This window comes from Canis lupus, chromosome 26, assembly GCF_048164855.1.
Source record: "Canis lupus baileyi chromosome 26, mCanLup2.hap1, whole genome shotgun sequence".
NCBI classification, from domain to species: Eukaryota; Metazoa; Chordata; class Mammalia; order Carnivora; family Canidae; genus Canis; species Canis lupus.
The window spans coordinates 27,078,731-27,100,281 of record NC_132863.1 but is presented as its reverse complement, the minus strand read 5'-3'; the positions used below and the strand labels follow the sequence as shown (position 1 = coordinate 27,100,281).

The 21,551-nt window shown below is 49.6% G+C and overlaps 1 protein-coding gene across 30 annotated transcripts in view; it reads right to left on the bottom strand.

The window, feature by feature from the left end:
- EPB41L1 (erythrocyte membrane protein band 4.1 like 1) overlaps nt 1-21,551 on the bottom strand; it is a 143,629-nt gene that overhangs the window by 5,610 nt on the left and 116,468 nt on the right. For 9 of the 30 annotated variants that reach the window (XM_072800837.1, XM_072800845.1, XM_072800846.1 and 6 more), the window contains 9 exons: nt 18,977-20,941; nt 18,357-18,464; nt 16,876-17,286; nt 14,928-15,032; nt 13,000-13,083; nt 7,109-7,195; nt 6,243-6,326; nt 4,129-4,209; nt 3,669-3,785 (listed from right to left, as the gene is read on the bottom strand). In XM_072800837.1, the coding sequence (XP_072656938.1) occupies nt 3,669-3,785; nt 4,129-4,209; nt 6,243-6,326; nt 7,109-7,195; nt 13,000-13,083; nt 14,928-15,032; nt 16,876-17,286; nt 18,357-18,464; nt 18,977-20,941 (3,042 nt within the window). The remainder of the gene's footprint in view (nt 1-3,668; nt 3,786-4,128; nt 4,210-6,242; nt 6,327-7,108; nt 7,196-12,999; nt 13,084-14,927; nt 15,033-16,875; nt 17,287-18,356; nt 18,465-18,976; nt 20,942-21,551) is intronic. The other 21 variants (XM_072800848.1, XM_072800852.1, XM_072800851.1 and 18 more) reach the window with 12 other exon arrangements.

The window sequence follows — 21,551 nt, the reverse complement described above, 5'->3', positions numbered from 1 at the left end:
AATGTGCAGGGTTTTGTTAGCTTCCTTTGAGTTGATAGCAATCATAGTCATCATTAGCTTTTCCAGAGCACTTACTATGTGCCAGGCACTGTGCTAACTACTGTATGTGTGTGATCTCACTAACCCTATGGGATAAGGAGGTTAAGACCATAGTATGGCTTTGGAGTCTCACGAATGAGCTCTGACTCCCTCATCAAGCCACATAGCTATGAGCAAGTCACCTAACATCTCAGGGCTGAGTTGAATAAGCAGATGACAGTACTCATGTCAGGTGTGTAGCCTGGTGCCTGGAACAGTGTAAAGGTTTCATATATTTCAGCAATTGTTATCACTGTGATTACAGTTGCTGACTGCTAGCCAATGAACAAAGTGCAGAGATAAATAATCTGCTGGGAGTCACACGGCTAATAACAAGCAGGGCTGAGATTCGAAGCCAGGTTTGCAGGGTTCCAGATCTTTCCTGGGGGTACCAAGATGCATCCATCCATCAAACCAAATGTTTCAAGCTCTTTAAAAAAGAGTTTTCATATTCTGAGAAGCCTTCTCCCCTAGCATGAGTGAGTCTGACTGCATTAGGGGTCAAAGATGATTCCTACTTGGCAGTAACTAGTGGTAAAGCATATGGGCAGAAAAGGCAAGAGAAAAACATCTGTCTCTCCAGGGTGACATGAACAAGGTGACCTTTACAGAAGAATCTGAGAGGGAGACAGAGAGGAGAGACAGAGAGGGAGAGAGAGAAGGAGTGGGGGTGGAGGGAGAGGGAGAGGGAGAGAGAGAATGTGGTATGTGGGAGAATGGAATCAAAGGAAGAACTAAAAGAGGGGTAAGAAGGCCCCCCTTCCATATGAGATCCTCCAAGCAGGCAGATGTGGAAGGCTGTGGTGTGTGTGTGTGTGTGTGTGTGTGTGTGTGTGTGGTGGGGGAATGGCCAGGATGTGGAGGCAGGGGCAAGAGTTCTGAGTGGTCAGGGAGAATGGGAAGGGAGGAGCCTGGGGGACTGGCTGGAAATGCCCTGGGAAAGATGGGAAGGAACAAGATAGGGAGAGGAGAAAATATGAGAAACACGTGACAGATACTCCAAGAAAGCAAATAAACAACCAGAAAGCCATGACTGGAAGGGACTTGCCCCATCTTCTGGTTTTGCAAATGAGAAAATGAGTGTCCACGGGGGAACAGCTGGGATTGGAGCCAGGTCCCCGGATTCCCAGCATAGAATTCTTTGCATATGGCTGCATATGGACTCCCTAAGGACCAACATATAAATAAAGACCCCCAGGTCCTGTCCGGCTGTTCTGAATCAGATTTATTTTTTAAATTTTTTTTAAAGATTTTATTTATTTATTCATAGAGACAGAGAGAGAGGCAGAGACACAGGCAGAGAAGCAGGCATCATACAGAGAGCCTGATGTGGGACTCGATCCAGGGTCTCCAGGATCATGCCCTGGGCTGCAGGCGGCGCTAAACCACTGCGCCACCGGGGCTGCCCCTGAATCAGATTTTTTTTAAAAGATTTTATTTATTTATTCATGAGAGACAGAGAAGAGAGACAGAGACAGAGAGAGACACAGGCAGAGGGAGAAGCGGGCTCCATGCAGGGATCCTGGGTCTCCAGGATCAGGCCCTGGGCCGAAGTTGGCGCTAAACCGCTGAGCCACCTGGGCTGCCCCTGAATCAGATTTTATAACAACAGTTCTCTATTATCTGTACTCCCCAGGCAAATGCTGCCAGTTTAGCACTAGCGTGATGAGTGCCCTGCCTTACCACTCTGAGATCCAGGGGCTGAATGGTAAGAATGATTGGACAACTGAGAAAACAGGAGTGACAATTTGCATGAAAGTCTGAGGAAGGCTGGGAGGTAGGCTTTGCCCATGACCAGCTTATACTTCTAGGGTGGTGCTGTCCAACAGACATAGGAATGGGAGCCCACATACAGAATTTAAAATTTTCTAGACAATATTTGCTAAATTTTCTAGATATCTCTAATTTCCTTAAATCTTCTAGATAGAAAATTTTAATTTCTAAATTAAAATTCTAAATTTTAAATTACCTTAAAAAGAGTAAAAAAGAAAGGGGAAGTTGACTTTAGTAATATATTTTACTTAACCCAATATATCCAAACATTATCACTGGAACATGTAAACAATATAAATATTATTGAGATATTTTGCATGCCCCTTTTCATATTAAGTCTTCAAAATTCTGCATGCATTTTACCCTTAAACCATGTCTGATTTCAGATTAGCCAATTTCAAGTGCTCAATAGCCAACGTGTGTCGTATGGTACAAAGAAAACATTTCCATGGCTGCAAAAAGTTCTGTTGGACAGCACAGTCTAGACCAGGGTTTGGCAGCCTTTCAAAGTGGCAGGAAGGGCAGCCCGGGTGGCTCAGCGGTTTAGTGCCACCTTCAGCCCGGGGTATGATCCTGGAGGCCTGGGATCGAGTTCCGCGTCGGGCTCCCTGCATGGAGCCAGCTTCTTCCTCTGCCTGTGTCTCTGCCTCTCTCTCTCTCTGTCTCTTATGAATAAAAATAAATAAAATCTTTTAAAAAAAGGGGCAGGAAAATGGTTCAGTGCTTTTTCTTCTGACAGGAAAGGAGTGGTAATCCACATTCTTGTATCTTTCTAGAAAACACGGTTTCATTCATTAGAGAAGAGGGCAAAAAGGAGATCTACTGCTTGTAGGGGTCTTTGAGATGAGTTATTTTTTTTATTGTGGTACAAAGTTCGAAATGTGTAAAGAACACAAATCCAAGTAGCTCCACACATTTTTATATACGTACACACCCACATGACCTACCCAGATCAAGATGCTGATATTTCCAGCACCCCAAAAGGTTCCCTTGTGATTCCTCCCTATCAATATCACATCCCAGAACTAAGCACTGTTCTTTCAGCATCATTGATTAGTTTTGCTTACTTTTGAACTTTCTATGAGTAGAATCATATTATGTACTACTCTGCTCAATGTCTATGAGTTTTGTTTTATAGGTCTGATAAAATTCAGTTAATTTCTAGAGGGACCAGAGGAACCCCTCCCCCAGTTTAGGCTAATAAAAGCCCTATCTGCTATAGCACCATCTCCTTCCTCTTGTTCAGCAGGGCACTGATGGTCTGTCCATAAGGAAACAGAAAAGTAAGTTTCTGGCCCAAGGTAGCCTGAGAAATCAAGGGTTTGCAATCTAGCAAAACAGATGAGATCGGGAACTCTGGTCATCATATTCCCCCTTTGCAACACCCAGTGATCTGTGATGGAGGCAGAGATTCAGGGACAGGGATGTGGTGCTAGGTCTGAGGGACCTTTTTCTGGCTTCAAGATTCTAGGTAATGGCCAGTGAGGCTATGCTTGTCTCCACCTGTCCCACCACAGCACCTGCTATCAACCCTTTCTCCCTGTTCTTATCATTCCCAGATTTACTTTTCTGGGTCTGGAGCCCGAAACCCCCAATAAGCTAAGGAACCAGTCTTCCTCCCCCTCCCACTTCCTACTCTGACTTGTTATACTTGGAGGAGCTACTTCTCTCCTTTGGGCCACAAACCAGGAAAATGGGAGATTAAAGCTGTGATAGGGACCAAGCCACCTGATGGACTCTCAGATGGAAATGACCTTCAGAAGACCTTACCATATTCCCTGCTCCCTCTCATGGCTGCTGAGCCTCAGAGGGCTTACCTGCGGCTTCCTATCCCTCTCCTCCGGGGATGGGTCTGTTTCTCTGTATACGACAGCTTTGGTTACCAGCATGTCAGGATGCTGCAGTTTGGCCTCCTTGATGGCCAAAGCCAGGGCCTGGTAGAAAAAAGCAAAAAAGTGAGGAACCACAGGATATGGAATATGGGAGAAACCGTGGAGACCAAAAACCCCTTAGTGTACTGCTGTGGAAACTGAGGCCCAGGGAGGGGCAGCAGTCAAACAGTTAAAAGGAGAGACTAGAGCTCGGGTCCTCTGGCTCCTTCTGGTTCCCATTCTATGTCCCTTCCTTTGGGGCTTATTTGGGGCTCCTTGTCTGAACAGGGTCAGCATGAAGTGGCCATCATCTCTGCCCATCGGGCAGCTGCCCATGGGTGACCCAATATGGGAGGGACTGGTGACTGGATAAGGCTACTGGGAACAGTGTTCCCTACCCCCATACCTGGTCTTGATCAACATCTTCATCCCCAGTGATGATGATCCGCTTCTCGATCCTCGTCTCAGAAAACCCCCCTTTCACAGTCTGTAGAGTGAGAGGGCGGCAAAGTCAGCCCTGGGTCCTGCTGGGGTGTGATAGGGCACCCATCCAAAGCACCCCTCAAGGGCGAGGCTGGAACCAGCAGTCACCTTCTCTCCTGGCTCCCTCTTCTGGTTGTGGAACTTTAGACTGCATGTCTTGCCCGCTGTCACCACTCCCCCACCTATCAACTGGCCCCTTCTAGGTCTTCCAAGCCCACCTCAAGTAATGTCTCCCTGATCCTGGTTGGTGACCCTGCCCCCCTCCTGCCTGGGTACTCCCTGAGCACCAAATTGGTCTCTCTTGCGTGGTGTCTGGGGCTCTCTGTCTTGTGCTGACCTTGTATGTGTGGACCCGGCCTAACTCAGTAGGCTGGAGATCTTGAGGACTATGGAGATCTTGAGGGGCTATGTTTTGTTCATTTCTGTATCCCTTCTTACCCTTCTCCCCTGTCCAATCTGACCAGGGCAGGTGCTAAATGCAGATTTGTTGAATGAACACATGAATGAAATGTGAATGGTGACAAAGTTCTATCTTAAATGACTTCAAACAATAACTACAAGAGAAAATTGCATTGGTGACACTTATAACCTCCACCATTTTCTGCAAGGGCTGGGTTTGGGTGCAAGTTTAGAAGTAGAAGATGGGGAAGGACCTAATTGCTTGGCATACCAAGGAGGGTGGTAGCTGAGGGAAATCCCAGCAGGAGCTGGGAGCAGACAGAAAGAAGAGGGCTCCTGGTTGGGAGGGAGAGAGACTCTGGGAAGAGGAGTTTTCTGAGCTGTATGCAGTGGGGTGTGTAATGGAAAACCTTCCCACAAAACTCTCAGTGAAGTCAACATTGCTCACAGACGCTTTCGGTGAGAGTGGGTGCTTTCTAGGGAAGGTGCGAGGGTGCTGAGTCCTGCATAGGAGGGAGCAGGGCTGGCACAGGGTTTGTGCAGGAGGGCCAGGGCTACCCAGCAGACTTCTTTGGATGGCTCAGCAGAACCTCCACCTCAACCTGCCTCCCTGGCCTCTCTCCTCCAGGCCTCCATCTTTGGCCTGGGCCTCCTCCCGCCTTCCTCTTGGCCATGCAGGCATGGATCTGCTTGTCAGCCTGTCTTCAGCCCCTTGTGCTCCTTGGCTGAGTTGCAGCTGACTGGCAGGGAAAGACTGTCCAATGGCCCTACCTCTTCTGTCCACCACTGTGATTCATACCCCTGGTCTAGTCCCCTCATCCCTGGTCACTCCATGCTTCTCTCTCTTCTTTCCCCCATCTACCTGCACATCCTGGTGGACTGAATCTCTTCTGCTTTAACCCCTTTGTACTGGGTCATTCCCCAGTTAAAAAACCTTAACAGTGTTCCAATGGCTCTTAGACTCAGACCCCTCATAGTCACATCTGTCCTGGAATTTGTCTCATTTGCCTATAATTTTGCTTCCCCTGCCAAAAGTCCACCCCAATTCCCCACAGCTATGCCCCCTACATGCTATTTCTTTCTGATGGAGACCACTGCTTCTGTTCCCACAAACACGCATCACTTGTGGCTGCCACCAGGATCCCTAGTGCCGAGATGGGCATAAGGTTGACGCTCACTAACATCCACTCACCGAACAAATAAACAAATACGCAGTCTCTGCTCCATCTTCTGCATTGCTTAGAATGTCTGCATCTGTCTTCTCCTCCCTCACGAGGCCTACCTGGCTTCCTAAGACCCTGCACAAATCCCACTTTTTCCAGAAGACCCCACCTCACTCTTTAAGGCTTCCTTACATCACCCCCTTCTAAATGCTGCCAGCACTTAAGGTCTATAAGGCACAAATGCCATGGCTCAGGATCACTTCTGGTGAGGTGGTCTTGCTCCCCCAGCCTGGCTGTCAACATTGAAGGGCAGGGTACGTGCCGAGGACAACCTGTAGTATAGAACAAAGTGCATAGCACTCCAGAAACTAGAACACCACAGGTCTCTGTCCACGTTACAAGGCACAACAATGGCAATGATGTTCTCCAGCCCCACAGCCAGGCTGGGGGCAGACAGTGCCCTGCTGCTACTCACTTTGGTAACATGGGTGGTGGTGGAGGTGGAGAGGGTTTCCGCGGTGGCGCCGTAGGTGCTGGTGAGGACATCTTTCCCGATGATCTGCAGAATATAACCACCCCCCACCCCAGGTGTCAGGTAAGGACACTGGGCTCTGCAGGCGGGGTTGGGGGGGGGTAAACCTAAGGGGCCCCATGAAGGTGGAGTTTGGAAGCCAAGATGCTTCAAATCACTGATTCTAAGAATTCAGGAATAATGGAATCTTCAGAATGCTAGATCCATGAAATTCTCAAATCATTGGAACCTGAGATGCATGAGGCCCAGAATCCTAACAAGACCCCAGAACTTAAGAATCCTGGCATCTGAGAAGAGAGAATGGGGGATCCAGGGTGGAAACAGAGCCCTCCCAAGCCCCCACCCCCTCAGAGCTGGGAACACGTCTCCAGGGCTAGACAGTAAGAAGGACAGACTTGGAGAATGCAGGAGATGCAAGAGACCTCACGGTGACAGACTCAGGCTCACGGGAGCCATTGTCAGAGCCATGTCCAGAGTGCAAGCCTCTGGACTCCTAGTCCATTTCTCCTCCTGGATAGTCAGGAGAGAAGATGCAAATGAGCTGTCACATCACAGGCACCACAAGGAGAGGGGCTGCTTCACCCTCACATCACAATGCCCTCTGGTGTGTGTATGTGGGGGGTGGAGGCAACGGATGAGACTTTGGTGGGGAGAAGGGAGCCCTGTGGGCATCTGGAAACGATCCAGTTTCCTAGCACTGTACTTAAAAGGGCAGCCCACTGGGCTCTACGCTGCACTTGCTGTGGGCCACCTGTGGACCATATTCTCAGCACAGAGTCCCCTAGCCTGAGCTGGCCCTACCCACTTACCGGAGAAAGAGAACGGATTTCCGTGGCCACCGTCTGTGGGCCTGGGATCATGGCAGCTGCCCCCTTCCCGGACTTGAGACTGTTCTCCTGGGGAAACAATAGTGCTCAGATGGCCAGATCTCATGTGGGTGGGCCCCCAGGATGGCCAGAGCACATGGCCAAGTAGCTCTCATGGCCACAAGGTTGAGGAGTGACATTTGTCATGCACTCACATGCTCACCCACACACCTGCTCTCATACTTTCTCACTTGCTCACACACTTACACACTTGCTCACCTATTCACTCATTCAACATTTAGAGTGCCTGGGGTTAGGAACATTGGTGAACAAGACACAGCATTGCTCTCAGGAAGCAATAACAAAGGGGTGGAGACATCCAGGTTCTTGTCCTGGCGCTGCCATGTTCTAGCCACCTGAGCTGGGGCAGAGCCATTTCTGCTCTATGGGCCTTAAGGGTTTACCTATAAAATGAGACCCCTGCAATGTTGGTTCGTCAATGGGAACAAATGCCCCACTCAGGCAGGGGATGTTAATTATGGGGGATGGAGGGGGGCTGTGTGTGTGCAGGGGTAGGGGGCAGATGGGAAATCTTTCTGTATATATCCCCCATATATGGAGCATATGGGGTATCTTCCTCTCAATTGCCCTGTGAAACTTCTAAAAAATAAACTGCTCTAAAAATACTAAGTCTTAAACATTTTTTAAAAAAAGATGCCCTGCTCAACTCCCACAGTGACTCACATTATGAGGTTAGCAGAGGAGAAAGGGCTTTGCAAATGCCAATCTTAGGATAAACATAGGAATATAGGCTGGCTACTAATAACATTGTAATACCTACTGTTTTCGGTGTATTTGTTAAGTGCTTGGTATTTTGCTAAGGATGCACTATTTCATTTAATCCTTGGAACAACCACAGGAAATTGTTTTAATATTCCTATTTCACAGTTGAGAAATGGGAAGGCCAGAGAACGTCAAGTGGTTTATTCAAGTCTGATGGCAAGTTAGTGACAGAGCCTGGATTTAGACCCATGTTCATCAGACTCCAAGCCCAATGTGTAACACTATGGCAACACTGCTTTGCCTTAGGAACTCTTACCCCGGAGCAGCTCTCCTTGTTCTATGGTGGATTCTAGCTGCTAGATACTCCTGGATTGGCCAGATGTATTGCCCCACATCTGGCAGGGAGCCTGGCAGCCTGCCTCTACCTCCTACTTTCTGTACCATGTTGGGCTCACCCTTGTCTGTCCAAGGGCCCAGAGCTGCATCTATTCTGCAGCCATCTAGCAGGCTGAACCCTGATTCTGGTCTGTGCATGGTACTAGATCTGAAACTCTGGCTGCCAGGGGACAGGTAAGGACAGAAGCATTCTGCCTTTGTCTTGCCTACCCCCCATCCTGCATGGTGCTTGCCTACAACTGAGGCAGTGATCTGTTGCCTGGCATTCCCCAACGAGCAACTTTCTCAGATGGAGTCCCAGAGTGTGGCCCAGCAGCAGGCCTTATAAAGGGCAGCCTTGCCAACAGACACAAAAAGATGCTTAACATCACTCATCATCAAGTAAATGCAACTCAAAACCACAATGAGATATCCCCCTACACCTGTCAGAAAGGCCAATATCAAACCAACAAGAAACAAGTGTTGATGAGGATGTGGAGAAAAGGGGCCCCTTGTGTGCTGTTGGTGGGAATGCAAACTGGTGCAGCCACTATGGAAAATAGTATGGAGGTGCCTCAAAAAATTAAAAATAGAAGTACCATATGATCCAGTAGCTCCAGTACTGGGTATGTACCCAAAGAAAACAAAAACATTAAAAAAAAAAAAAAAAGAAAACAAAACAAAAACATTGATTGAAAAGAGATATGCACTCCTATGTTTATTGCAGCATTATTTATAATAGCCAAATTATGGAAGCAGCCCCAGTGTCCATCAATTGATAAATGGATAAGCAAGATGTGATATTATATATATAATGTTTTTAGTCAGCCATGAAAAGAATGAGATCTTATAATTTGCAACAACATGGATGGACCTAGAAGGTATAACGCTAAGTGAAATAAGTCAAAAACAAATACCATATGATTTCACTTATATGTGGAATCTAAAAAACAAAACAAGCCAATGAAAAAAGCATAAACAGATCATAAATCAGAGAACTGGTAGTTGCCAGAGGGGAGAGGGTGGGGGGATGGGCAACTAGCGGTGAAGGGGAGTGGGAGATACAGGCTCCCAGTTACGGAATGAAAAGGTACAGCATAGAGAATATAGTCAGTGGTACTGTAATAGCATTGTATGGTGACAGATGGCTGCTACACTTGTGGTGTACATAGCATAATGTATATAGAGTTGACGAATCACTATTTCGTACACCTGAAACTAATGTCATGTTGTGTGTCAACTACGCTTCAATTAAAAAAAGGGTGGGGATAGCTTTCTGGGCTCAATGCTTCCTTCCTGCTAGCTTAGGAAAGTCACTAGCCCCTCTGAAGCCTACTGCCACTCCAGGCATTTCTCCCCTACAGCCTCTCCTCTCACTGCTCCCTCTGTCTCAGACAAAGTCGCACTTCCACCTTCAAACAGAAAATAGAGGCCACTAATGAGGACATAGGTTGTTCAAAACAAGGCGCCATCTGCTCTGCCTGCCTCTCCTTTGTCTCCAGCCAGTCCTCTCTCCACCCTCAAGGAGGTGTGGCTCCCTTCCCTCCCCAGGGCATTGCCACCATCTCCTCTGGGGCCATTCCTTCTGCAGACTGGGGGCTCTCTCTTCTCCACCCTCTCTCTGGGCTGCCTCTGCCATTCAAGGCTTGCTCACAGGGCCACTGGCCCTATCTCTTTATCTATAGCCCAGATCTTTCTTGAAACCTAGACTTTCAAAACCAATTGTTCCTCAGAACTTTTGCCCTGGAAATGTCCCACAGACACCTTGGGCTCATCGGGTCCAACATGGAATCCACTGCCTCCTCCCCACTCCTGATGCATACCTGCCATTAGAGAGCAATCCCCTCCACTGTTCTCTGTTTACATCAGTGCCTCTCAGACTTGAGGGGCACCATAGACTGCTGGGCCCTGTCCCAGAGCTTCTGATTTGATAAGTCTGAGGGGGTGGGGTGGGGCAGAGATCTGCTTTTCTAATGGTTTCTAGGACTGCACTTCAAGAATGGCTAGGTGAGGGACACCTGGGTGGCTCAGTGGTTGATTGTTGGCCTTTGGCTCAGGTCGTGATCCTGGGGTCCTGGGACTGAGTCTCTGCATCGGGCTCCCTGCTCTGGGAACCTGCTTTTCCCTTTGCCTATGTCTCTGCCTCTCTCTCTCTCCATCTTTCATGAATAAATTTTAAAAACTTTAAAAAGAAAAAAGAATGGCTAAGTGAGGGCTAGGTTACCAGCCCACCTTTCCTTCTGTTGCCTGAACATTCTGTCCATGACCAAACCCTGCACCTCCCTCCCCCTGCTCAGTATCCACTCACTTCCTTGCACACCGGCCCTGCCTAGCTCCCTGCCTTCTCTTTCTGTCTCTCCCAGTGGTCTGTGGGCTCAGGACACTATTTCCCTCCTTGCTGGCTTCAGAGCACCTGGCACTGCATATCACACAGTGTTCAACAAGTTATTTGCCGAGGGAAAAGGAAGGAGGGAGGGAGGAGAGGAGGGGATTTTTTCTCTAGTGACATCCCACACATTTGCTAGCGCAATCTTTCCAAAGCACGGAAGCACATATTTGATGACATCATGCCCCCATTTCAAAAGTTGAAGTGATGCCCCAGGGTCTCGAGGACGAAGTCTGAACCTCCTACATGACATCTGAGGTCCTTCAACCCTGGCCCAGCCTGCCTTTCCAGCCTCTTCTCCCTCTGCTCCTCTTCCGCACTCCTGACATCTTGCCTTACTGACCACCTGCCTTTCCCCAAATGCTACACTCCCTCCCATCCCTGCCTTTGCACCTGCTGTCCTCACTGCCTCGGATGCCTCCCACTGTGGCTGCACAGTCACTTATCCTTGAAGGATAGCTCAAATGTCATTGCTGGGATAAAGCCTTCTCACTCCTCCTGTCAGGGGTGTCACCCCCATACCTCTCTCCTCCCTGTGCTCCTCAGAAGGCATTATTACACCATTCTGGGAAGGCAGGGAAAAAGAACATCAATTCACATTGCCAGACCCCTTACTATGTGCCAGGCATGCCTCTGCACAGATTACCTTGGTCTATCCTCGGGTCATCCCTTTGAGGGATGTGCTATTATTGCCCCCATCACCCCAGTTTACAGAAGTAGAAACTGAGAGAGGTAACTTGCCCAGGGGTCATCCCGCTAGCAAGTGGGAGAGCTGGGCCTTGTTCACCACTGTGTGCCCAGGACCTAAATGGTGACACATGCCCCTGATCATTACTTGAACAGATGACTTCCAGCAGGCAGCATATTTTCTTCAACTCTGTATTCTGTATTAGAAACTAAGAAATGTTTTTGGAAGAAATGAATGGCTAGATGGATGGGTTGGTGGGCGGGTGGGTAAATGAACGATGTAACTGCCTACTCATCATAGTACAGACTTAAACTTAGCCCTCTAAGCATCCTAATGCCAGTGGAGAACGACTGGGGAGCAGATGGGACTGAGCAACCAGGAAAGAGGGTGCGAGCTGGTAACCGGTTCAGAGTTATTTGTCTTTGTTTACTCAAAACCTACCTGCCAGGTAATCTAAATGCAATTCCCTTCCTATGTGTATATCGGGGGTTTGGCAAGAGAAAGCATTTGAAAACAACTTTCCAAAAAAAAAAAAAAATGAAAACAACTTTCCACCGGCTCAAGACAGATCCAGCCCCCCACCCCACCCCCAGTGGCCAGTGTTCTCAGTGGTCAGGATGAGGGTGCAGGGTGGTGGAGGTGCACAGTGAGTCTTCTGGGGTCACAATGCTTGGGTTTAATCTGACTCTACCACTTATTAGGTGTGGGACCTTAGGAAGTCACTTTACCTCCCTGCACTGCAGATTCTTCATCTGTAAAGGGTGCAGAAAAGTCAATCCCCTCCAATTTTTGTGAGGACTCAGTGAAATCACTCCCATTCATGGTTCTTGGCAGTTTGCATGGCGACACAGACTGGGTGCCCAATGCTATCTGGTCTGTGTCATCATTAAAGGATCTGATGTTACTGGACCCTCTTAACCTGTGAGTCCAGGGTACTTAGGTGGCTCAGTTGGTTAAGCGTCTGCCTTCGGCTCAGGTCATGATCTCAGAGTCTTGGGATCAAGCCCTGTGTGGGGCTCCCTGCTGAACAAAGTCTGCTTCTCCCTCTCCCTCTGTGCCCCTCTTGTGCATTTTCTCTAATAAATAAAATCGTAAAAAAAAAAAAGAACCCCTGAACTAGGCAGAATGGGGATTATTCCCATTTTACAGATGAAGACACCCAAGGCTAAGGACCTTCCTTCACCAGGTCAGACAGCATGTAGATAGTGGAACCAGTCTAGGGAGATGGTCCAAAATCTTGAGCTTCCAATTTAGGTTCACTGCGCGCCATCTACTGACCAAGGCAAGGAAGTGACTCGAGACATGAGAAACTGACAGCTGCCAGGGGCTGTCAGAGAGGACTTTCAGCATAATCGTCATGCATTGCCAGTAATCAAATAATCAAATGGTAATCCTCCCTTTACCCCTGCTGTGGCTGACATGGTCTGGATAACTTGAGACTCAGTGTGTCCACCTCCCACATTATTTGGAAAACTAGGGTCTGACCAGATGTTCTGTGGTAACGATGGTGCCAGACAATAAGCCTTTGACTCTCTATCCCATGCCTGATGCAGGGAGGGCAGATAAGGACTTCCCTAGACAGCCGATGATGTGATTTTGTTATCTGGCTGTTTTAGGGCAAGGGGGTTGGTCAGAGAGGGGAATCTCTTGGGTCCTACTTACCATGGTGGTTGATATGGTCTCCGTGGTGATGGAGGGAGCAGTTGTTATGGATTCCTTTCCCCCTGGGGCAGTCCCATCAACCTGCTGGCCAGAGAAGTCATGAGGAGAGAGTGTATACACACCACATGTGCCTACAGCATCTGTTACTTGGGCAGGTGGCATTCCCAGTTAGAGTGACGGGCTGTGTGAGTGAACATGCACTGGGCGGGGCGCGGGGGGGGGGATTGTCCACACACACATTAAATTACAGGGCTTCCTCACAGGTCCCCTGGTTTGTTTGAATCATCTTATTTGACAGAGGACAATGACCCCAGATAATTTCACATGCCCTATGCAAATCTCAATGCCTGTATTCCTTGACCTAGCAATTCCATGCAAGGAGTTCATCCTTTGGATATAAACTTTGAAAATTTTGCTAAGAAGTATGAACAAATAAATTCACTGAAGCATTGATCATTAACTGCCAAAGAAAAAAAACAGCCAGAGGTCCACTGATGGGATATTGCAGGCCAGGTCAGGATCCACTCCTAAGTGGGACTATGAAAATAAAGTGGCCCACATAAGGCAACAAGGAGGGACCTCCAGGACAGTCATTAAGGAAAAGGGTCAGGTGTAAAAGAAGATCTCTTTCGTGTAAAATTCTACAATATCTAGAGATGTAAGTGTATATATTGGAACATGCATGCATTTTTTTTTCTGGGAAGAATCACAAGAAAAATTTCAATTTGTTCTGTTTGAATTTCATAACACCGCTGTTGTTTTGTTTTGACATCAATAAGGATTACATGTGTCACTATAAAACAAAATGGGCCACAGAGGAGGCATGTTGCTTGAGATCACACAGCTCGTCAGAACTCGAGCGTCTTGACTGCTGCACCACTGCCACATAGATACTATGCATGTTACCAAAGGGGGAGAAAAAAATTCTGGAAACAACAGAGTTGCCCACATTGTGTTGATTTATGCCTCATTTTAGTCTTGAGATGCAAATTAGCCTCTGTCCCCAGCACTGCAGTTCCTCTGGCCAGGAGGAGACCAGAGGGCATCTCTCAGACCTACAATCTCAAGGTTCAAAGTTTAAAAACCAAAAAACCAAGGAGGGGAGCTTGGGTGGCTCAGTTGGTTAGGTGACTGCCTTTGGGTCAGGTGATGATCTAAGGGGCCTGGGATCGAGCCCCTTGATAAGCAAGGAGCCTGCTTCTCCCTCTCCTTCTGCCCCTTCTTCCACTTATACTCTTCCTGTCTCTCTCTTTCTCAGATAAATAAAATCTTTTTTTAAAAATCACAAGAGGAACCTAGGCAGTGCACTGTGCACCTGTATAGCTGTAGTGTACCTATAGACCTATAGCACACCTGTACGCCTATAGTGTACCTGTGTCTCTTTTGGACAGGTCTGTCCACAGTACCAAGTATGTTTCATCTTGCTAAGACAAATGACTTTTTATCTTTTTCTCAGTTCATTCATTTTGCCCATTTGATATGGAACCCCCATGTGTAAAAAAATGATCCAGTGGGAGTCGTTCTGATTAAAGCTGGATTGGGATCTCTCCCTCTCTCTCCCAAAGCAGCCCTTGGATAACTCAAGAAACCTCTCCAACTTCTTCAAGCAATCTGAAAGCCACCGTCCAGTCTACTAGCTACTAGTCCTTACAGCACTCCCAGGAGGACAGGGAGACATGATCATTCCCATTTTAAAGATGGGAAATTGAAGCCATGAGAGGTGTGGTCTTCCCAGGACAGGAACTCATTGTACTGCTCACCTCCAGAGCTCAGGGAGGACAGTGAAGCTCAGAAGAGCATCAAGGTTAACAAGGAGGCTCTGGAGAAGCCAAAGTGGCAAGAATTGGCCAAGGGGCTTGGCCTTGAGGAGACCCCACCCTTGAATGTCCAGTATCTATGCTCACGGTGCAATGGGAGGCACAGGTTACCTGGGTGGTGTCCATTGTGGTGATTCTGGTCTGCAGTACAGCCTCTGGCTCAATCTTCTTTCTGATGGCCAGGCTGCTGACCGTCATGGTTTCTGTTTTCACAGGCTATAGGGAGATGAAGGGGAACCGTCCATAACCCAAGCCTCTGCAGGACTCTGGCTCACAGACAACTGTAGTGTATTTCCATCCCTGCAGCTGGCCAGGTCTCTGGAAGGGTATGCAGGTCAGGGCAAAGAGGCATGGCAAGCCGTCAGACAGACAGCCGAAGGGGAGAGCCGCAACTGCCAGCAGCATCCAGACAGGCCGCTCATGACCCTGCCACTGCATAACCTCATACCAGCTGGAAGGTGTTTTTTAGACTACCATTAAAAGAACATCTACTATTCAATTAACATGCTCTATTCTGGGCCCCACACTACATTCTGTCCTTATATAGATGTCAGTGAATCCCGAATGACTTCAATGATTATGCTACCACCTCCCAGCTGCTTCCTTTGAACTGTTCCTGAAAGCAGGAGTCACACACCTGGAGGCCTTGAGAGGCCAGGCAGGAGATGCAAAGGGGCGAAGTGGGCTTATTGAGGACTGGTGAATAGGAGAACACATGGGTTCCACTCAGGTTTGGCCAACTGCAGTCATGGCCTCTGAGTGACTGGATCATCTGATTTTTTTTAATGATAAAAAAAAAACACCTGTGGATTTCATATTCCATGTCCGGATTCTTTAATCAAGGTCAAAGGAAATATATCTGGTGGCCAGATCTGGCCTGGGGCCACCAGTTTTCAACCTCTACTCTAGAAGTCTTCAGTTAAATGATCAGTTTCTTCAGACTCCTCCACCAAGGCCAGTTCATGTGACTATTAGCATATGTGAACTGAATGAACAAATGAAATAGCTTGCCATCTGGTTGGGAGGGGAGTGTGAGGGATTCTTATAGATTACTGTAGCCCTGAGATCTAGCCACTCATCCAGTTAATCATCTATTAGTGCCTGGTATGTGCAGGCTTAAAGGAGCTGCCACCCGGTGGGAGAGCAGAACTGGCAGCCATTAGCCTGACTACCTGGGATGATGCTGGGAGCAGAAGCATTATAGAGCAAGGGAGCTGTGGAGGGAGCAACACTTCTGCCCAGGGTGGTCAGGAAAGCATTTGCTAGGGAAGGTGATATCTGATCTTGGTCCTGAAACATGACAAGTTTGCAAGGCAGAGAAGGGGAAGGAAAACTTTCTACCCAGAAGGTATTGCATAGAATGAAAGCCCAGAGTGGATGAGCTCATATTTCAAAGCCTGGAACATGGGAGAGAGGAGGGTGTGGTGGGAGACAGGCTGGGACTGCAAGAGATGAGAGGGCAAAGGAATCATAGGACAAAGATTCTCTGACACAAGGACACAAAGCAGAGAGACACAGATATGGTCTATCCCTGTGTCCCCCTCCATGATGATGTTTCCTCTTCTCTAGGAGTTTCCACTGCTACCCCAAGACCCCAGGGCCAGATGGGTTTAGACCACTGCCCCTTCCCCAGGAAGCCCAGACCCAGGGAGGGAGCAGGGCCAGGATCAGGAAGAGCCATCAACTTTCAGGCCAGGCCGCAGGAGCCCTGCGAGTCCTGCAAGTCCACAAGCACATGCTCTGTGCAGGTGCCATGCATCACAGGCAGGGAGAGGAGCCGAGTAAGACCAGACTGCTTGGCATCACTTGACCTCAGGCAAGCGATGGGGTCACAAGGTTAAAAACACCAAGGAGTGCATGTTAGGGGTAAACCAAGATGGTAAACATGCGAGCACAGAACCATGCTTTCTGCGAGGGGCAGTCATGCAACATGAGACAGAGCTTCAGGCTGAGGGGCTCTGGGCTGCAGGCTGGCGGTTCAGTCTTCTCACAAATGGCCCAGGGCCCTCTGAACATGCAGTGCCTGCAGGGCCCAGGTCTCCAGGATGCTCCACTGTACCTCAAATTGGGGCATATCTGGGGTGGCGCAAGCCCCTCGATCCGGACTATCTTCGATGCCCCCAGACTCGTCTTCCTGGCTGGGGCCCCCTTTGCTGAGATCCCGGGAGAACACCAGGCCCTCAGTTTCTGAGTCGCTTTTGTCTCGGTCAAGCTCAGGCAGGCTGCGGGAGAAGTCTTCGAAGGCGCTGCCATGGTAGTCACCAATGACCGTGAAGTCAACCTCAGCCTCCAGGCTGGACGTGGAGCTGACTGTGATGCTGGAGCACTTGCGCTCAATGGCCAGGTGGTTGTCCTTCAGGAACACTGCGTCCCTCTCCTGGTCCTGGTCCTCATCTCCCGTGTCACTCTCTGGGGCCCTGGGACGAGGCGGTTTGACTTTCTCCTCTGAGCCCTCCCTTAGCCCTGCTCTCTACGGCCAGATAAAAATCAAAGGAACAGGGGTATGGGGTGGGAAGAGAGAGAGAAAGCAAGATGGTGAATGACAGAAGAAACTTGGGGCCATTTCAATGTCTCAAATAGAAGAGCAGGTCAGGAAATGAAAAACACTCCCGGGAAGGTTCCTTGACATGACAACAAGCTTTAAAAAACAAAAACAAAAAACAAAAAACCCCGCAAAGTTCTCAAGAGTGGGGAACGCTCCTTCCGAGGGTCTCCCGCTGATGGCCAAAGCAAGTACAAAGCAAATATCCTGCCAGTTGATTCTGGACAGGAAGCCCCCATCCAAGGTCTGGGTCTGGGAGCTTATCAGAAGCAGCATTGTGTGCAAGGCAGGGATGGAAGCCTAGACCCAGGCCCATCCGTGCAGGTGGGCATCGAGAGACAGAAACCAAGGAGGGAGACCCAGGGATTTGGGGAAACCCAGGATGGGAAGGCAGGGAGGCTGGAGCCGAGAGCTTTGAGAAACAAAGAGGAAGCCAACATGGTTTGTCAATTCCACTGAGTCTCTGTGGGAGGGGTCAGTATTGTCTAGGGGGAGGACCAATAATAGGGTTAATTCCTGGGAGCTGGGTGCTATATCAGTTCCACCCTGAGCTCCATGAGGGGCTAGCAGGCAGGCCACGGAGTGGAGGTTCTAGTCCCATCAGTGTAATTGACAATGGCAGGCCAAGGAAACGCCGGAGAGGGACCAGCAACTCTTGTCCGACATACATACCTCTCAACTGACCTGTCGGGGATTAAACACCACATGCACATTTTTGGCTGTTGCATGACATTCTTTTTAAAGCCCAATCTAACACCCACCAAATATTTTTTAAAGTAGTTGGCTTCAGGCTCTAGAGATTCAGTGCACTTAGAGATTCGCTTGCTAAACTTAGCTTCCATGTTAGCCAGTTTCTAGAAGGTTGAGAGGTGTGAGGACACATTCCAGACAAGCGAGAGTTGAGCTGCCACGAGAGGCACTGCCAGAGCAGGTGGGAATCTAAGGCAGTGATGCACCCTGGCCAGGCGGTCATCAGGGTACCAAGGGGCTGCAGAGACCTGAGGGCCCAAGGGGCTGGCGAATCTCAGGCGCCCCCCTTTTCCAGGGGGGTTTGCTGCTAAGTTGCTGATGTGCTTCTCTTCCCTGACCGCATCTCCGGATTTGTTCTGGATTAGAGAAGATAGTTAGTCTTATAGAGGCAGAAAGGAACTTGGCAGTGGGACCAAGAGGGAACCAGAAGCGAAGGATGAAAACTTCTGGACTGTCAGCTTCCCCAAGGCAGGAAAACCAGGGAAGGGAAAGGATGAAGGAAGATCGTTGGATAAGCCAAGCAAAACAGGTAGGAGCCCAGCAGGTGGGGGCAGCAAGGCAAAGCAAGTATGTGTAGTTTGCTGGTGGTGGTGCCACCTTCTCCACTGGGGTGGCGTGACCCTCTGGGCACCAGGTCACACCAAAAGCTGAGGGGTCTCTGTGGCTAAGCTAACAGGGGCCAAGCAGATGAACCCATCATTCCGCCTGGGCTATGCTCGGGCCTGTTTAGGGAAAATAACTCATAGGAATGGACAAGCAGCCTCTGATCGCAGTAATGACGAGGGGCCCCTGAAACATGCTTCTACAGAGCTACGTAGCATGCGGTCCGCTCCCCCAGCTGGGGGGCAGTGGTGGGGCGGGGGCTCACGTGGCCAGCTCCCCCAGGGGTTTCCTCCAGCGCTGTTTCGCAGCCTGAATCAGGGGACACCGGTTCCGTGCATCCTTCCTGGTGGGATGTGTCCTCCCTGAAGTATCTGGTAGCCAGTGGCATTACTGAGGAATGGGTGGCTTTGGGGCCAGTGAAGTCTCCTGGGGGCTGGAGTTGGACGAAGCCCAGGTCCAAAAGCTTATTCCGCTGCTGCTCTACCTGACCCGTGGAGGCATCTGAAGACAACTCGTTTATTAGGGCCCTTGTTTCACCTTGACTTGCTCGGCGAGTTTCAGCTCCATGGGTCTCAAAGATCCGAATTTTGTTGGCCACTGAGGTCTTGCTAATATCTTCCAGGGAGCCCTCTTGGCCCCTGGCCTGGAAAGAGGTCATCTCCCTCTGCTTCCCTGAAGGGGGTACAGCGCCCTCAGCTTCTTCAGAGACAAATCTGGGCTTTCTGCTAGCAACGGGAGGTGCCCTGCGCTCACCTCCATCTGGGGTCACGAGTGGTCCTATTCGGTCCTTGGGCTCTGGGCTCTCTTTCAAAGGATGGGCATGTTTAAGAAACACAGGAGACTGTTCTCCAAAAGGATCCCGACCCCAAAGCTGCAGAGGCTCCCCTGACCCACGAGGGGCTGGGCTTGGAAAGGTTTCCTCTGGAGCTGCCTGAGCCTGAAAAGGACCAGGAGAGGCCGGGAGGGGGGCGATCACCTCCATCTGAAGAAACGCTGAGGCCTTTCTGTCCTCCATCGCAGGTTCTCCTGTTTGGATGTGAACCAGTCCCCTGTCTTGAGGCAGGAAGTTGCTTCTGTCTGGTTTGGCTGGCTTCCTGACATCATTAGGAGGGATGGCCTGCGGAAGGGTGCAGGCTGGGAGGTCTGGGCACATGCCCCCTCCTCTGTGGGGTGAGTGGTTCTTCCATCCTGCGGGGGGATTTTTCTCGGCCTTTTCCTCTGTGCCTACGTTGGATGCTGGGTGGCTACATTCTCCTTCCACCCCCCGCCCAGCCACTTCCCAGTCCTCAGCAAATGTCTGCTTTGGAGAAGGTCCCTTCCCCAGCTGCTCGACAGAGGCCTCCAGGCCATCTGGTCTTACGTGGTTTTCGGGGGACCCTGCCCCTTCCTCTAAGGAAGCTGTGTGGGTTTTACCCTCTTCATCCTTGTTCCTGCTGGAAGCTGCAGCAGAGCCCTGTAGGTCCAAGGAAATAAGCTCAGAGCTCTCTGTGAGCTTGTCTGAGAGCTCCAGCCTGGTGTCATCAACAGGAAGGGCATCTGAGTGCTCTTCCCTCTTTTCCAGGGGTGGTGGGAGGACTTGGTCTTCAGAATCTTTCTCTCCATAGTTCAGATAGAAGCTCCTCTCTGCAAAGGAAGGTTCGGTTTCATCACTCGAGTCACCTCTGGCTTCCGACTGGGCTGGGTCCAGCAGAAACGACTGGAGTCCTCCCTTGTCAGAGGCTGGAGAGGGGACATCAGCCTCTGCTGACCTGCTTCCTGAGGCAGCGGGTCTTCCCCAAGCCTGGAACTCTTCCAGCTCCTTCCTCAGCTCCATCTGGCCCTCCAGCTGACCACCTGAGATCCAGCGCTTCTTGATGGCTGCCTCCCCAGTGCCCACCCTCAACTGGGAGCCCTCAAGGAGGTTTTCTGCCGGGGTGCAGCCTGCAGCCAGAGAGGCCCCTCCTGGGCCTTTCCTGACCCAGGGGCCTTCCTCCCATACTGACTCAAAGTCTTCAGGACTTGCGATCATTCTTCCTTGTTGCTGGGTCTTTGCTCTTCTCACTCCCACTGTTTCTTCTGTGGCCACTTCAACTTTGAACTTGTCCACCAGGACGTCTACCTTGGAGAGTCTGCCATCAGCAAGGATATCTTCGAGGCCTGTCTTACTTCCTTCCTGCTGCATGGTGGCCACTTTCAGGCGTTCTTCTGGCCTAGTGTACTCTCTTTCTATAAATACCCAATGCTCTGAACCCTGTGTTTCAATTGGAGCAAGAAGAGTTAACATGAAATATCAGGCACCTGAAGAATGGGTCACTTTTTCCTCTGTAAGAAGGGACCAATCTACCACCAAAAGGTCAGCATGTCCCCCAGAACTGGCTGGGGAGAGAGAAAGGCATGACAATGCTAGTCAGCCTCATCAAAGACCTCCTTCCCATTAAAGCACCCTACAAACATTTACCAACTCCCGTCAAACACTACCCCAACTTGGTAAAATGGGATGGGGTCTCAAGCCCTCCCCATGTTAATCATGGGACAATGGACATCCATGGATGGGCCAGGACTCTTCCTCTTCCTCTTTTAATAACACAACTGCCACTGTCACAGAGGAAAGTAACTTACATCACATGGAATCGTTGACTGTTAGAGCAAAAAGAACTCCTAAGATATCCTCTGGTCCAATTTCCTCACCATACAAATGGGTAAACTGAGGCCTGCAGAAGGTCAGTGACTTCCCCAACATCACAACTAGTTCATGATAAGAGTCAGAAAAAGACTGCCTGATTTTGGATGCCTGGGATCCTTGCCAACTTATCTCATAGCCTATAGAACACGGATCCCAACTATGATCTAATGTCAAGAGG